This window comes from Sander vitreus, chromosome 3 (assembly GCF_031162955.1).
Source record: "Sander vitreus isolate 19-12246 chromosome 3, sanVit1, whole genome shotgun sequence".
Classification (NCBI taxonomy): domain Eukaryota; kingdom Metazoa; phylum Chordata; class Actinopteri; order Perciformes; family Percidae; genus Sander; species Sander vitreus.
In genome coordinates this window covers 32,816,441-32,833,940 of record NC_135857.1, presented here as the reverse complement: position 1 = coordinate 32,833,940, position 17,500 = coordinate 32,816,441, and the positions used below count along the sequence as shown (strand labels likewise).

Below are 17,500 nucleotides of genomic sequence, written 5' to 3'. Positions count from 1 at the left end.
AATCAATACTGGCTACACACTGACATCTCTGCTGTTATTCAGCAAGGATAGTAGTCCGAGGCACGTTGCAGGACATCAGATATAGAGGCTGTTTATGCATTTATCACCCAGCCAAGGCCAGTTCATTGACCTACGGCTGTGTGAGGAATAATGGATGTGAATGGTAAGGTATTGTTTTTAATCATCGCCACGGGAAGCAGAGATCAGGTGAAAGAATTGCCAGAAATCCCTGAGAGTCCCAGCTAAACATTAGTCTTGTTTAATTGTGACTGATGTTTTTCTCACAGAGAACTGAGTAAGAAGCAAAAGTAAACAAATATTATTACCGCCCACATTGCAGGCAGATTTTGAGTCACACAGTTGTAAAAATCAAAGTTCCCCTGTGCATTGTTTTTAAAAGGTGCTTTCTACTGTAAGTCTTGTACAAGTTAATTAAAGTGTTTTTATTACTGTTAATGAATATTCCCACAGGCTGACAGAGATCCCAGTCTAGCAGTAAAAAGCAATTAAATCATCCTTTGATGGCTATTTCTTTCTTGCTGAGGCTGTGTGGTGGCTATGAGGATGATGACATCTAACAAGCACTTTAAAGGGATATTCCACCGCTGGAAAGATGAATATATCTTTAAATTGGGTCACTTATGTAGTAGAAATGTGATTTTTTTTTTTTTAATTGGTGCCTTCTCGGCCAGGAAAAGCCAGAAGATGTGTTTTTGGCTCATGTGGATGAAAGACACCAAATCCCTTCGCTTCACTGCGAGGCCACCCCAAGCCACGCCTACCGCTTACAGAGACACAGTCAACTGAGTCAAGTCTATTGTATTTTATTGTCATTTCAACCATATACACGAAACAACGTTTCACCGTGGTCAAGTGGTGTTACACGTTTAACATATATATAAAAACGACATACGAAACAGGCTATTTAGTGCACACACATTATATGCTCCGTAAAGTTCAGCTAATGCATACTAGCATTAGCGCTTGGTGTAAACACCGAGTATAAACACAGCCGTGAATTTGCGTGGAATGTAGCTAGAATGGTCGGCATTTAACAATCACAAACTCCACCAGCGGTGAGAAGGTAGTTGGATACAAGCGCCCCCATTTCTGCACCAGTCCGTGTTAACACAGCCCGCCTCCACTAGTCTTACCCGGCGACAGAGCAGCAGGCCTGGTAAATAGATGAGATTTGTTATGGGTTTGCGTGTCAATTGTGTTTTTTAGTTGGATTTCAAAGGGAAATGTTTTTTTATTGGAGCGTAAATCAGTGCTAAACAAAATCAGCACATGACAGGTTGTCAGTAATGCTGTTTAGCTTTATGTTGAGATGTAGAAGTTAAGCAGCAGCAGCCACCAAGTCAGTGGCAGGTAGTCTGGATCAACGGAAGTACATTTCCAGGATAAAGCCTGACATCCGGCGCGTTATGCATCTCCCCTTCCGCTCTCTGTGTGTTGCCGTTCTCAAAATCTTTTCGCTACGGGAAACAACAACAAACTTTGAGCTAAGGAGCTACGCACTGAAAATAGCAAGATTTGAAGAAAATTTGGATCATGTAATAAGGCAGGCCTGCTTGGTTCATTTCAGTAAATGATTGTAAAGATTTACAAAGAATACTGCGTTTCCTCTCTAACTGGGACGTTTTGGGAGCGATTGGTGGGATTTGCTATGGACGAAGTACACACGGCGATACACTGGTAAGAGCTAGGGCTGCACGATATTAGGAAAATATCTAAATGTGATTATTTTTGACTGATACTGCGATTGCGATATGATTCACCATATTGGAGGGAATGATCATTTTTGTATCATTATTCTCATTTTCATTGAAAAATATTTAAAAAAAAATTATTGAAGTGTGATTTTTTACGAGGATCTGTACCAAACTGACTTTAGTTTAGTCTGTAGGATACGGTTTGTAGGCCGGGACGTCTCTGCAGCACCACAATACTTCATTTTAGAACGGTTTGACACATATTTTGCCTTTAACCCCCCTGCGATTTGGATATTGTACTAGTCCATATTGCGATTTCGATAAAATTGCGATTAATAGTGCAGCCCTAGTAAGAGCTAATGATGCGTATCCATCGAAATAACCCACATTACGGTATTGTGTGAACAGTTAGCTTAATTTAATATTGTATGTGGTGTTTTCTTTTGCCGGATGCAAACGTTCCACAAAACAACTTTCTTCCCGAGACTATTATGCAGAGCCACCGTCGCTGCGTCCGATACTTACCTAAGACGATTGTGATTGGTTTAAAGAAATGCAAACAACAAGTGTTATTTTCTCGTATCCAAAAATAGTATCCCAGACTAGTGGCAGGTGACCTAACCTGTAGTGCCTCTAATAAGTGCTAGGCAGATACAAGAAAACATTTGATGTCTGTGAAGAAGGATTTACCGTCCCTCTCACAAGTTATTCATTCTTTTTCTTCACTTGATTACTACTTCACTTTTCTTCATTCTTTCAGAGTTTAGTTTGTTAATGGTTATGGCGTTTTTCCATCACATGGTACCTGCTCGACTCGCCTCGACTCTACTCGCCTTTTTTGGTTTTCCATTACGAGAAAACGTCCCTGGTACCTGCTAACAGGTACTTTATTTAGTACCGCCTCAGCCGAGGTTCCAAGCGAGCTGAGGCGATACCAAAAGGTGACGTGAAAACCTGCAGACTACTGATTGGTCGGAGAGAATCGTCACTAATCACTGCGTCATCATTGCTAGCGACAGACGGGGGGTGTCCTGAACAAACCCGCCATGTTTAAATAGTTTAGCCAGCGGTGTTTTTTTTTTTGCTGCCTCCAATCCCCAAAGTCTTCTGGCAATCAGCCACATGCCGAGAATCAAAAACAACACACCTTAGACGTTCTGTGTGTGTCACGGCAGTTTCCTGCGGCGTCGCTATGACGATCACCAACGCTCGCCTCACGCATGAGGCGGTACTAAATCTGCAATGGAAAATGGAGGGCGGGGCACTGCGGCTGAGTCGAGCCGAGTAGAGTAGAGTCGAGCAGGTACCATGTAATGGAAAAACGCCATTAAGTGTCATGTCTTACAATGTGTGTCCTGGTTGTAATTTTGCAACTCACTTGCTATACAGAATGTTAATATTGTACACTTGTCCAAAAATAAGTTCAGCGACAATGTGTTTCAGTGCCATCATTGCATTTGTTATTCCTGCAATATCATAACTCTTACCTTCTTATCTTAACACTGCCAACTAAAGCTGTGGTTGTTGTTGGGGAAAGATTGTCGTACAGTACATCTACTTCTCTGTTTTGGCTCTGGACTTAAATAGTAAGAAATGTAGTGGGTTGTGCAGAGTTGGTTGATAATGGGTTTTCTATTCGTGCTTTCTAGTTTAAAATTGAATATGTATTTTAAGAGTAATGTATAACCGTTTTGTACACAAAGAATAACTGTACCACATGAGCACATGCCTGGTAGTGTTGGTGTTGTTAGTGGTGTGATGTGTTTGGACAGTGCGTTAACAGCAGAGAGCTGATCTGGATACAGAGGCCTGCATTGTTTTATGCGTACTATCTCCCCTGCTCTCTAGCCCTCTGTCCATCTCTCTAATATATAAATATATAAAATATTTAATCCTATGATTGTCTGTAGTAGATTCGCGGTTCATCACATGCTTTTTATCTGTTCTAAATGTACTTTAAAAGGAATATTTTTAAAGTTTTTAATGCTTTCATCAACTTAGGAGCGGACAAATATGCGTGCTTTATGCAAGTGCAACATTATTGCAACTATCAAAAATAATGACAAATACTGTCTAGAATATTCTTCAGAATAACCTCAAAAGTATTTTATGCTCAGAAATACGCTGATAGCATAATATGGCAAACTCCAACCCATCAAGCAACAACAGGTGTGCACATTGACCTCAGTATTACATTCCTTGGTAATACGAACACAATGTAGTGTTTATTTTTTTATTTTATTTAACCTTTATTGGACCAGGTAGGCTGTTGAAAACAGGTTCTCATTTGCAACAGCGACCTGGCCAAGAAAAGCATAAGCGTGCAGGACAACATACAGTTTCCCATTCAATACAATACAGGAATACAGAATACAATAGGCTACATAAAGTGCAGATTAAGTAGGCATTACAAAGCCGGTGCAAAGTGAAGTGTAAGTAAGACGATGGATATGTGAAAGTGATATGGTAATAACACACTATACATGAATAGACTATATTAGTCTATATAACTGCTGAAATGTAGTAAAGAGTCAACATACAGTTAGTGCAAATAGTGGTCTAGGTAGTGATGTAGAACAGATATAACATGATATGCATGAATAGACATTATATATAAATGCTGAAATGTAGTGACGAGTCAATATATAAAAATTGTGCTACAACAAAGGTGGGAGGAATGACAGTTTAACATACGGATGAATAGTTCAAAAGAACGTAAACAGAATGTGATAGCAATGCAGGTGAAGATGTGCATCTGCACAAATATGCAATGGGGCATGAGAGTGATAATGGAATGTAATAATGCAATAGGGGGGTGCGTGAATGATGGAGAACAGTTAGCGTGTACAGTGATTGGACAGGAGCTCAGACAGACGTACTTTAAAGGCAGTTAGTGAGATAAGGGTAGGGTCACACTTTACACATGTAAAGGTACATTACGTTACAATTCTTGGCCAGCAAGTGGTATTTCATTTCATTTCTTTGGTTGGTTGGTTTCAATGGTATTTCTTTTTTATTTCGAACAAAACTAAAAATACATATACACATACAGCATGTACCTATATATACATATACATACATACATACATATGCATACATATCCAAATACACACACATATATATATATATATATATCTATAAAATAAAAAGTGTGTAGCAACACACCAAAGGAAAAAGAACAATATCCATACAGTGTTTACGACTGTATTTGAGACTCAATGTACTCCGATGCTAACTCAATTCACATCCACAGTCAGTGACGGACTGGCCATCTGGAATTTGGGCATATGCCAGAAGGGCCGTCCCCCTATGGACCACTACTGATAATTTCTCTTTGGTTATTTTATGCATGCAGCCACAAATATTCAAGATTGTACTGCAGCAAAGTGCGTGGAAAGATACACTCGGAAGGCAGATTTACTAATTTCCAAACTAGGTTATTGACAAAACTAGGGCTGGTGTGTTGCAAATGCCACGGCCGTTTTTTGATCCCAGTCCATCGCTGTCCACAGTACATGCAAATAAATTTGGCTTGTTGAGAGAATCATCTGGAAGGGCTTTGAAACTGTATTTGCCAATCAAAAGACCAGTTTCTTTATCCATTTATAATCAAGGAGGTCTTTTTTTTTTTTGCATGTCTTGAGCTGCTTTTTTAATGATTGTTTCTGCTAGCCATCCACAACGTTACTGCTGCATATTGGCCCAAATCACAGAACTCAAGTGCGTTAATCGGCCGTTAAAAAAAATAAGTGGAAAAAAATAAGAAATTTGCATTCAGTCGTTATCGCGTTAATTTTGAAATATACAGTATACTACTGTTTATTTCTTTTGCCTCAACGTTGTTGTCTCTGCACATTCATTCAGTAGCAATATTTTTTCTCCTCCAATGTGTGTTTTGCTGCATCATCTTTCACATTGAACACACACACACACACACAAACACACACACGTCTAGTATTCAGCTCTGGGATTGCTTTTTTTCGTCACCACCGGCAGCTTTACCCAGGCTGTCTGGGTCCATCACATTCAGCTCCAGAATCTGCTGCTGTGTATCTCCGGCACAAAGAGCTGCATGTTGGGAACCGCAGGAAGTCATTGGTGTATTTACTTCTAGTTGGTGGCATCGGACATGCAAAGTAATAAAGCTGACAAACTCTTCCATGTTTATTTCTCCACTGTAGTTTCATTAAGATGCCAACTTAAATCTACATAACTTTTACTGAACTATATTTAACCCTTGTGTTGTCTTGCATGCAACTTTGTGTTTTTGTGGGTCGAAATTTCAACATTTTGTTGTTCTTTTTCTACACTTTTCTCGACGTTTTAGTCGATTTAATAAAAATTTAAATTAAAAAACAAATTTAATTGTCACTTTTTTAACAAGTTTTTCTCACCTTTGGTGATTTTTTAATGTTTTTTTTCGTCACATAAAAAAAAAAAAAAAAAAAATGTTTTTGTCGATTTATTTCCCTGCGTTTTTGTAGCTTTTTCCAACATTTGTCACTTTTTTTGTCAACAGGAGGGTTAAAAGGTTTTTGATATTCAAATATTTCTTTTTCATCACTGTCCTGCTTCACATTCTCACATCTAAGACTAATACCCAAGGGGATCATTAAAGTATGATCTAATGTTGTGCATAACCACATCCTGAAACCAGAGGTGTGCAGCTCCACAGGAGAAGCAGGGATTAATTACTGGTTTAAAGGGTACTCCACAGCATCTCTGGGGATTCAAACCAGTAACAAGCTGCTGCTGTTGCTGTTGGATAAAACCTGGTTTGCAAACAGAATTTGTAAAAGTGCCAGTTAGGTAAAATACCATGTTGTGTTCCTCAGACGTTTTCTGTCAGTTTTCTGTCAAATATAACTTTAACTGCTAATAATCATGTCTACAATAATAGAAATATCTCAACAAAACACACAGGTGCAGGTACATGAACACACACAACTGAAGACACAACCATTGACGCTGTCAGTTACTGTAATTTTTCCCCAAGTATCGTTTTTTTATACTAGTATTGTATGTATAAGTCTAAAATTCTGGTATCATGGCACTGAGTGTAGAATTGGCCATATAATTGTGTGCAGTGGCACTCCTTGTTGTTTTGGTGCCATGGCCTATATTTTGGAGTGTTGGAGTGTTGCCATGGAAATGAGTTAGGTTTAGCTTCTTATTTCACTACATTTTGGCAGGGTTTTCTAGTTTTCCTATTATTATATAGCTTAGGCGCTGCACCCAAGCCGTTTTGGGCAGCACTTAAGCCGAATGAATGAACTAACTACATGATTTGATTAAATGACTAATGATTGCACTTGGTCCCCAGTGGACTTCTTTTGTCTTCATTATCTGCTCTAGCTTTTCCAACGTTTTAGACACAGATATGGTAGTAATAATAATGGTACAAAACGATGTGAAAATGCATATTTTTGTATTGAAAAAGGTAACATTTTCTTGAGGAAGGACCCCCTAAATATCCCCACATAATTACGTGCACCTATGTCTTCCACGAACCTAAGGAAAACATTGCATTTTGGTGAATCTGTACCAAGAACCGTCATGCTGAATTACCTGCTAACGGTTCCCTTGCAATGTAACCATGGATGCACGACTACAATCTCTGAATTACTTAAATACAGAAGAAAACATAAACATAAGGGCTATGAGGCTAGATTTAAAGTTGTTAAGCAGCTTTTTTAGCTGTGACCAGCAGCTCTATATCTCGCTCTGTGGGTTGGTTGGTCGTTTGGTCCTCAAACATTTACCTTTACCTTTTGTCGGCCACAGTTTTCATCCTAGGAGGCTAAACTTACCGTGGAGCTTGGATGCATGCGCACATGTGGTCGCAGCTATTGCACATTTGTGCTTGTTCTATTTCTAAGCAGTGAAATATCTCTTATTGGTTTTAATAGGAGAAGAACACAGTGAACATAGTGTTACAATAGTCAGGCCCTGCATTAGCCTCAGCTCCCTGAATGCTGTAAAACAGAGATCTTCAACAGGGGGGTCTGGGGCCCCTAGGGGGTCCTCAGAGCTACTGCAGGGGTACCACCAAATTATTGTTCATTTTATGAAAGTTTTTTTTCATAAATAAATATGTCTTAACATGAATCCAATATATTATTAGCAAATATAAATCAGCCTATTTGTGAAAAAAGAAACCAGACCCACATGACGCGTTCGTCCAATCAGCTGCCGGTTTTCATTTTTGGGCGACAATACAGATTAGCACCGCCTGCTGTTATGGAGACGTATTATGTCTCGTCGCTTCGGTGCGTTCTGAGGCACTTTTTTGACCAACTCGGGGACACTAATCAGTCCAACTGCTTTTTCTGCCGAGGGTCGGCCGTCTGGTCTGTGTGTCTGCAGCTTAAGGATTCACTCTGACACTCTGTATTTTTAACATTATAACATTATTGATAAAAAAACATGGCAACAAATATTAATAGCTTAGTATTCTATGCACTAAAAATTTATGTATAAAGGCTTTAGGCCGCCCACACGTTATTGTAGGCCCGGTTTAATAGGCAACTTAATTTTATACAATATGTAGTAGGGGGTCCTTGCTCCAGCTCACTCTCAGTTAAGGGGTCTTTGGCTTAAAAAACGTTGAAGAACCCTGTTGTAAGAGAACAGTCCATGTGAGTAGGTGCCATGTTTCCGGTTGTATTCAGCCCTGTCAGGTTAAAGTGTAATTCTTGGCGGGGACACGAGGCAGTCGGTGATCCTGTTGTCGGATGTAATGGACCTGAGCAGGCAAGTGAAACATGACAGACTGCCAACCTGTTACATACCCAGCTCCCTCAGTTCCCCACATCAGCCAGAGATGAAGATGTAAGACCGCTCAGCTAAAGCTCCTGGAACGTTTTGATGGCACTTCTATGGCTAAAGCTGCGTTCAGACCCACAATAGCAAAGTTGTTTTGGTGTGGCAGGGTTGCTACAGGTACCATTTAGAAAATGACATCTGAACCAGAAAGCCTTTTATTTAATTTCTTTTTATGTTTTTTATTTTTATTAAATCTTGAAAAACTGACTTATGATCGTTTGTGGTTCGTCCAGCCTGCTGTTGGTGCATTGCAGTTTGTGAACTGCTGAGTGGGCTATTTGAGGCCAGAGAGCTGCTTCTAATGCTAAAATATAAGATTGCACTTAAGATCAAGTTTCAACTTCTCAGAAAAACAAAACGCTGATGGAAATTCTGTTCAGACTGACTTAAAGTAGAGATAAAAGACCTGAATGGTTCCTTACTTCGTGATGGATTCTCCTGAACTGCTGCAGTCCAACAGTTTGTTAAGCTAACAGTAGATAATGAACCAGGAGTCTCACTGCTCTGTTTAAACTGAAGAAACCTTTTTACCTTTCACTGGCACCACTTGTTAAAGGTGCACTACGCGTTCCTGCATGACGTCACTTCTGTTGACGTTCCAAGTAAATTCCAAACAAAACAGAGCAAGCTCGCCCCTCCCCCCCATGTTTCCGTAACTGTCATGACTAACTGTCACTAACCCCCACCCCCTCCCCCAACCATCTTGTCAGTGATTGCCTGGAGTGGTTTGTTGTATTTTGGTGCCTATCCTGTGCCTCTAGTGTTTGTTTGATGTTTACGACCCCTGTGTTGTCTCCCGAGACCGGGCTTTATCACGGTGTGTTCAGGGGCCAGGCAGCTAGCAGATCAAGGAGAAACGCCTACAATTTGAGACAAAAATGAAATCGCGCTGAAACCATGCTGAACTCACAGTGCACCTTTAATAAAACATGGACTTTCCAGGTTGTAGTGTGTTTTTTTCCGTAGGGATGCTGTGGAGATTGGACAGACCCACCTGTACGAGCCGAGCAGCACATATGGCTGCTTCAATGGCCATATCACACCTGGCTAGAGCCGGCGTAGTTTAACTCTTATTCTCTGATTCTATATACTGACCCAGATATTACGAAATACAGTTGTTTTACTTTTAAGTTTTAACAACTAAGTCAACTGAATGTGTACAGTATGTTTGACCCTGATCATTAGGGGTGCACGATTCAGAAAATGTCACGATTCAATATCGATTTTTAGGCTCAAGAGTCGATTCAAAATCGATTCTCGATTATAAAAACGAGTTACTTTTCCCACGTGATTGCAGTAGACGTACAATTTAAAAAAATAAAATAAATAAATAAATATAAATCGATTTTGAATCGGTAGAGCTTGAATCGCGATACGAATGTGAATCGATTTTTTTGCACACCCCGACTGATCATGCTTTGTAATAATTGCTGCACATTATATAGGTTATGGCCTCTGAAGATTAAGCCTGTTCTAGTAAAAAGTCAGTGTTACCCTGACTAGATGTATCTGTTGATGTAATGAGGGTAGTCGACCTCAATGATAAATGTCTTTTTTGTATTTGACCCAAATATTGTCGAGTCCTTGGTCTCAGCTGAGGAGAACGGCACACTTTGTTTACTGAACACTTTCTCAACAACCAGTCCTTTTGGAAAAGTAGAACAAGGTTTTTTGGAAACTAGAGAAGATGTTTTCCTGTGTCAGTTGCAAAGAAATTCGAGCTATGTTCCACCCCTTAACTCAAACATGCAAGAAGAAACGGGTTTAACGAGCCTACAGATGTTCCTACAGAAATTCACAAAGTAGTGCAGATCGTGAATGCAACACTCTGTTGTAGCCTAACAACACTCATGCATCACGTTGCTTTGAAAATGTAGTGTTAACGGCAGAAGTAGTAGTCCTGTGATACAACCTGAAAAGACATTTCTTTCTCAACCTTGAAGCGCAAAATTGATAATGAAAACCGTCCGTTTAACCCTGCTGCCAGGACCGACACATACTTGTTTATTTTACCCCCAAATCCAAACCCCAAACCGATGTGTTTAACCTGCAATGAGCGTGTTGCAGTGTTTACATTTTTTAGTCGAGGCACCACATTGAGAAGAACCATATGTTCCAGACAATATTTCCTGAGGGATTACAGGAGAGAGGGCTTCAAAAGTGCAGAGTTTGATTACATTTTCCAACCGGAGCTGTCCTACAAAGGTGCCGTCATGCACCATGGTTTTTATGCACTTTTTGATGTCGATTTTTTTCTCTCTCACCTGCTTTCTTTTCCTCAAGTCATTCTTCCCATTTTCACAAGTCCCTTTCACATCATAAATTTGACGACCTTGTCTGCAGACTGACATCATTTTTTCCAAAAGACTTCAGCTATCTCGCTTTTACTTAAATGTCAGTATGCGGGTGCATTTCTTTTTTTTGTGTGTGTATTACTTCATGCTGCTGTGAGCTCACTTTAACGCTGTTCTGGTAAAAAATGACTGATTTACACATTCCCTGTACCATAAATATGGCATTTTTCATCAGATTGCCTCAAGACCTTATAGTATCCTTCACAAAAGGCATTTGAACACATAGCATTCATTGTGACTACTTTCTTTGAATTTTGAGTGAGTTATTCAACTTCGTCACTCTTTTTTTTGGTTACGGTCAAATATGACCGCCATAGGAAATGAATGGGAAAGAGTATAATTTTCATCCAGGAGATGAAAGACATCTCCATACAGACACTCCTACAACTAACCCACACACACACACACACACACACACACACACACACACACACACACACACACACACACACACACATGTTGTAGATGTTAATGTTCTAATAAGGTTCTTTTTACAATAAATGTTCTATTAAAAATACTTTTTGTCATTTTTATTGGTATTTATTTGACCGCGAACAGGAAATTAAGCAGGGTAGCAACGAACAGTGTTTAAAGGTTAAAATGCATTACTTCACTTTAAAGGTGCAGTAAGCGATGCTGCGCGAAGATTGTTGCCATTTGAACTGCCAAAGAAATACAACCCCCCCCTTCAGAATCTCCGCCCCCCAAGATTCATGGACGGGCATTGCCATAGTAACCGCTTCTGCTAGTATCTGTGCTGACTAAACGAAATATGGCATAGGCGATATTAGCTGCCGTTAGCTTGTGGATTAGCGAACTGTCGCTACTGCTGTAAAGCCAACCAGCTGGGAGAAGCCATCACAAACAACAGCAAACGGACGAGGTTAAACTGACCTATTGAAAACAGCAAAGCTAACGTTATTACTCACTTCTCCATAATGACGAGAGAGCCCTCATCAGTTTTCATTGCTTTGAAATAACTGAGGTTTCTGTAGCGAAGAGCCTCACCGACGTTAACAAGGCTTTTCCTCCTTTCCCGGTCATACAATTTCTTTTTTAATTTATATTCATTTCCTCTTTTGCTGTTTTTCTGCCAACTCTTCTTGTGGATATCACCTGGCCTGCCGCTGCCTCCCCCCCCTCCCCCCTCTCCCCCCTCTCCCCCCTCCCCTCCCCCCTCCCCCCTCTGGAGCCTGGTGCTCATAGGCGGAGTTTGACATTCGAGCCAGGGGGGGCATACGCGGAGTTTGCAGGGGGTTGCACTGCCACCAGGGGGGGCAGTGCTCCCCCTGCCCCCCCTGGTGGCTGAAACTGGGAAATTGCACTGTTTCTCTGTGGAATAATTACGTCTGGCATGACCAGATCTTTTATAAATATTTTAAATAACACAAACACAAAACACAGCGCTCCCCCTGCCCCCCGCAAACTCTGCGTATGCTGGTCCTACCAGACTCTGGTACTCTAGCCTGGTCCTACCAGACTCTGGTACATTAGCCTGGTCCTACCAGACTCTGGTCCATTAGCCTGGTCCTACCAGACTCTGGTACTCTAGCCTGGTCCTACCAGACTCTGGTCCATTAGCCTGGTCCTACCAGACTCTGGTCCACTAGCCTGGTCCTACCAGACTCTGGTCCATTAGCCTGGTTCTACCAGACTCTGGTACACTAGCCTGGTCCTACCAGACTCTGGTCCATTAGCCTGGTTCTACCAGACTCTGGTACACTAGCCTGGTCCTACCAGACTCTGGTCCATTAGCCTGGTTCTACCAGACTCTGGTACACTAGCCTGGTCCTACCAGACTCTGGTACATTAGCCTGGTCCTACCAGACTCTGGTCCATTAGCCTGGTCCTACCAGACTCTGGTCCATTAGCTTGGTCCTACCAGACTCTGGTCCATTTTATTGGTCCAGAGAGTCTGGCCTCTCTCCATTGACAAGTGTTAACTTCCTTGAATGCAGTTACTCTGTTGAAGTTTAAGACTATTGGATCTGCCCAGAGCCACTCTGGATCTGCCAGAACCAATCACTAACGTTTGGTCGTGACATCGGCTTAGCATCGCTAGTGTTGTCTTTTCTGAACCCCGTGGGGGAGGAGGGCCACAACATCATGGCCACCAACACAACTCAGCAAAGATTGTTCTTGCTCGGGCTTTAACTTCTGAATATTTGGCAGCGTTGCCACAATGGACCCAATGGCTTCGCTCGCATCTTTCTCCGCTGCAACTCAAACTACCGCTCAACGTCATCGTTCTCAGCCACTTCCTCTGTTCGCTGATTGGGCCGCCAAATATTTGGCTGGAGAAAACCCAAGAATATACCGCAAACCCAGACGGAGTACTGAAGGAAAATGAAAATTGAGCGGAAGTACGCAGGAGGGCGGAGCCAGGCTATATCATGCAGCCCTAGTGTGCTCCTTTCTGTTTGTTTTCCATTTACACAGCCAGGGCTGTGTAGGAACACCGAAAATAGAGAGCTAGGTGACCGTGAGGAGATATTCGCTGAATTTGACTAAAAGTGTACTGGAGTAACATCGCTTACTATACCATAAGTGTGTGTGGGACGTAGTGTAAAGAGAGTACTCTGTGTCTTACCCTGCAGATTGTGTGTGGTTTTTGTGCATAACAGCTTTCATGACTCCTAATGGTAATTTCTTCTCCCTGTTTTATTACTCCATTTGGCTTTTTCTTGTTTACCCCACCTCCCTTCATCCTTGTCACAGCAGTAATAGTAACAGGTCTGATGTCAAAGGCAGCGTGTGATGACTCCGGCTGGTTGAATCAGCGGGGTGATGGATTATTATATACCAGAATAGATAAGAAGGTGATTGTCAGAGCAGAGTACAATTACATTAGGCTATGCAAACTAGCTTAGTATAAAGTCATTCAAAACTGAATGTTTGGGTTGTTTATTAAGAATATATGCATAGTAGAGTTGTAGTGGTACTGGCAGTAGCAGCACTTTCTTTTCAGTATTTCTCTTAGACAGGTATAAAGAGTGATGAAACGGACACGAGTACACACAAGTATCGACGGATGTTTAAAAGGCATTTCTGCATCCATTTATGGCGAGCTGTGTGAGTGCAAATGAGACATGTGCATGTGCGCCCAGCTCCACAATGATTGAGATTCATAAAAATGTAATCAGCTATACGTGCGTCTTTCAAAATCTGATGAAAAGAATAAGTATGCATATTTCTGTCTTTGTGCTTACACATCGTTTTAGTCATCGATCAACAGTTTTGTGCATTTGGCCCCAGGACGTTGTTGTTTGTTGGATAACTGGTTTGTTTTCTGGCTGACTTGTTTTGGTGTCTGTTGAGTTTTCTTACTGACTGGCCTAATTACACTATTACTGGAGCCGTATGGAATGATGGATTACATTAGTATAAACCGTACATGTACACTTGTGTTCAAAATAATAGCAGTCCAACATCACTAACCTCATAAATCAAATGTTTTGGTAGAAGTGATATTTCTACATGGCAAATAATTTACTAGTAAGTGTTGTAGAGTCATAGAAAACCAACAGACCCAACAGTCATGACATGCATGCTGCTCATTCTGTGTAATTGAATCTGTAATTGAAAGGGGCATGTTCAAAATAATAGCAGTGTTGTGTTCACTTAGTGAGGTGATTGATTCTGTGAAGAAGCAGATGTCAGTTATGGCCCATATTTAAGGAAGGAAGGAAGCAAATGTTGTGCATGCTGGTTATAGTGCATTTCACACTGAAATACTCAGCAAAATGGGTCGTTCCAGACATTGCTCTGAGGAACAGCGGACTTTGATTAAAAAGTTGATTGGAGAGGGGAAAACATATAAATAAATGCAGAAAAAGATAGGCTGCTCAGCCAAAATGATTTCAAATGCCTTGAAATGGCATCCAAAGCCTGAACGACGTGGGAAAAAAAACGGTCAACTACCATTCGAATGGATCGAAGAATAGCCAAAATGGCAAAGGCTCAACCAATGATCAGCTCCAGGAAAATCAGAGAAGACTTAAAGTTACCTGTGAGTAATGTTACGATCAGAAGAAGGCTGTGTGAGGCAAAGCTATCAGCTAGAAGCCCCCGCAAAGTCCCCCTGCTGAAAAAAAGACATGTACTGAATAGGTTGAAATTTGCCAAAGGACACATTGACTGACCAAAGGAGAAATGGGGCAACATTCAGGGGACTGATGAGAGCAACATTGTTCTTTTTGGGTCTAGGGGCCGCAGACAGTTTGTCCGACGACCCCCATGCACTGAATTCAAGCCACAGTACACTGTGAAGACAGTAAAGCATGGTGGTGCAAAAATCATGTTATGGGGATGTTTCTCATACTGTGGTGTTGGGTCTATTTATCACATACCAGGGATCATGGATCAGTTTCAATACATCAAAATACTTGAAGAGGTCATGTTGCCTTATGCTGAAGAGGAAATGCCTTTGAAATGGGTCTTTCAACAAGACAATGACCCAAAACACACCAGTAAGCGAGCAAAGTCTTGGTTCCAGATGAACAAGATTGATGTTATGGAGTGGCCAGCCCAATCCCCAGACCTCAATCCCATAGACAACTTGTGGGGTGACATCAAAAATGCTGTTTGTGAGGAAAAACCCAGTAATGCAGAGGAATTGTGGAATGTAGTTGGGGTCCTGGGCTGGAATACCTGTTCACAGGTGCCAGAAGATGGTCGACTCCATGCAACACAGATGTGAAGCAGTTCTCAGAAATAATGGTCATGCAACTAAATATTAGTGCAGTGATTTAAAGTAAAGCAAACCCTTGAGACATTTTCAGTTTATACAGTAAATGTTTGAGTTTGTAAAGAAAAATGCAAATACTGCTATTTTTTTGAACAGCCTAATATTCCTTTTTCTTCACTTTCTGTAAAGGTAACACAAACGTGATCACTTTTGGTCATGTTTTGATTTGTAATTGAATGTGTAGTGTTCCCAATGCATTGATATTATGGAATTAAAAGCTATTCTAAGGATTTTGAGCATTATTCACTTTTTTAAACACATTATTCTGAACACAACTGTAGGTGTGTTTGTGTGTGTAATAGTTATAAATCACCTGAGCAAACACATGTTCTGTAGAATCACTGAACGTGTGTATTTCCAATTATATCAGATATAGGTCAGTGTGTATTTCTATGAGAGTATCTGCATTCTGGGTAGTGTATGCAGACCAAAAAACCCCCCAAAAAAAACAGGACTACACACACAGAGTCCTGCTGAGTCTAGTTCTTCCTATAAATACATTTTAAATTGATTCAGACTTTCTTCTCTTTCTCCAGGCGAGGTGTGGTGGCCAACAGTCCTGCCTTTTTCTTCTTCCATCCTCTCTCTCCTGTCCCTTCTTCCTCCTCCTCCTCCTCCTCCTCCTCCTCTTCGTCTCTGTAATGCCGGGCTGTGGTTGAGTGTAAGCTCGTGACCAGACTGAAGCTGGGGAAGCTAAAGGTGGTGCGGCGGCAGCTGCTGCAACGGTACAAAACACCCCCCACCCCTCACCACCAGTCACTGTTGACTCTTACACCTTAATGTAATGGAGATGGATAGCAGTCATCAGTTTTTATGCACATTCACACTGCTTTGAAGACAGCACTTGTGTTAGTGACTGTTATTTAAAATGGACTGCAATTTGTGGTAATATGTGGAGTGACAATTCGTCATAACATTTAAATAGAAAATAAACACTTTTCATACTCCATGCTATAGAGAGCCGAAGTCATGGGACCTATCTTTCGAAAAAATATAAACGGTAGTGAATGGAGAAAGACAAATAATTGTTTGGTCCCGTTTGAATTGAGCCATGATGAGCATATGATGTTCATGAGTTTAATAGATAATTTTGCAAGTCAAGAAAGTCTCAGTTTATTGTTAAACTGTTGAAGTATAAGACTGTGAAAATACGTAATTAGAAAGACTACACACGTCAAAGTCGCATGGATGACGTCTCGCTGAAGCTACAATGTCTGTGTGTATCGCACCGGGGACGTAACGTTACTCTAATGAGCAGAGGATCTTGCTTGTTCTTTTGCTTATCTGCTGAAAACACTTCACTGGATCAAACACATCAGGTAATATAATGTTACATGTGTTGTGGAACAGAGCTAAGCTAGCTAGCTAGCGAGCAAGTTGAGCATCAAGCTAGGTGACGTAAATTGTGCGAGACGAGAGATGTAGTTCACTGAGCGGTTTCACACTAAACTAAGTGGTCATATGACAAACCTACGGCTATCTGAGACGAACATCATATTTGTAATCCATGGCTCAATTCAGACGGGATCCAAAAATAATTTGCCTCTCCCCGTTCACTACCGTTCATATTTTTTCCGAATTAAGGTCCCGTGAGGTCCACGGGAAGGGGCGGGACTTCGGGTCTCTATAGGCGTCCAGCCTCGCCAGATCTTCTGCCACCGCCTTAACTGAATATAATTTATATAATTAGTTTAAAATGATCAGAAAATGAACTCATGAAACTCAGCAGCAAAAGCTCTTTCCAAACAAGGTCCTGGTTCAGGATGATCTACGAACGTCGCTGTTTATTTAGTGTCAGCGCTCCACACCCAGCTAGACTATTGTTGTTTTCCAGAAAGCTTTATCTTTAAAATCTTTAA

At 41.1% G+C, this 17,500-nt stretch overlaps 1 protein-coding gene across 1 annotated transcript in view; it reads left to right on the top strand.

The window, feature by feature from the left end:
- The window catches only part of gdpd4a (glycerophosphodiester phosphodiesterase domain containing 4a), a 49,653-nt gene that overhangs the window by 12,150 nt on the left and 20,003 nt on the right, over positions 1-17,500 (top strand). Inside the window, exon 2 of the mRNA XM_078247123.1 lies at positions 16,302-16,366. Within this exon, the coding sequence (XP_078103249.1) occupies positions 16,302-16,366 (65 nt within the window). The remainder of the gene's footprint in view (positions 1-16,301; positions 16,367-17,500) is intronic.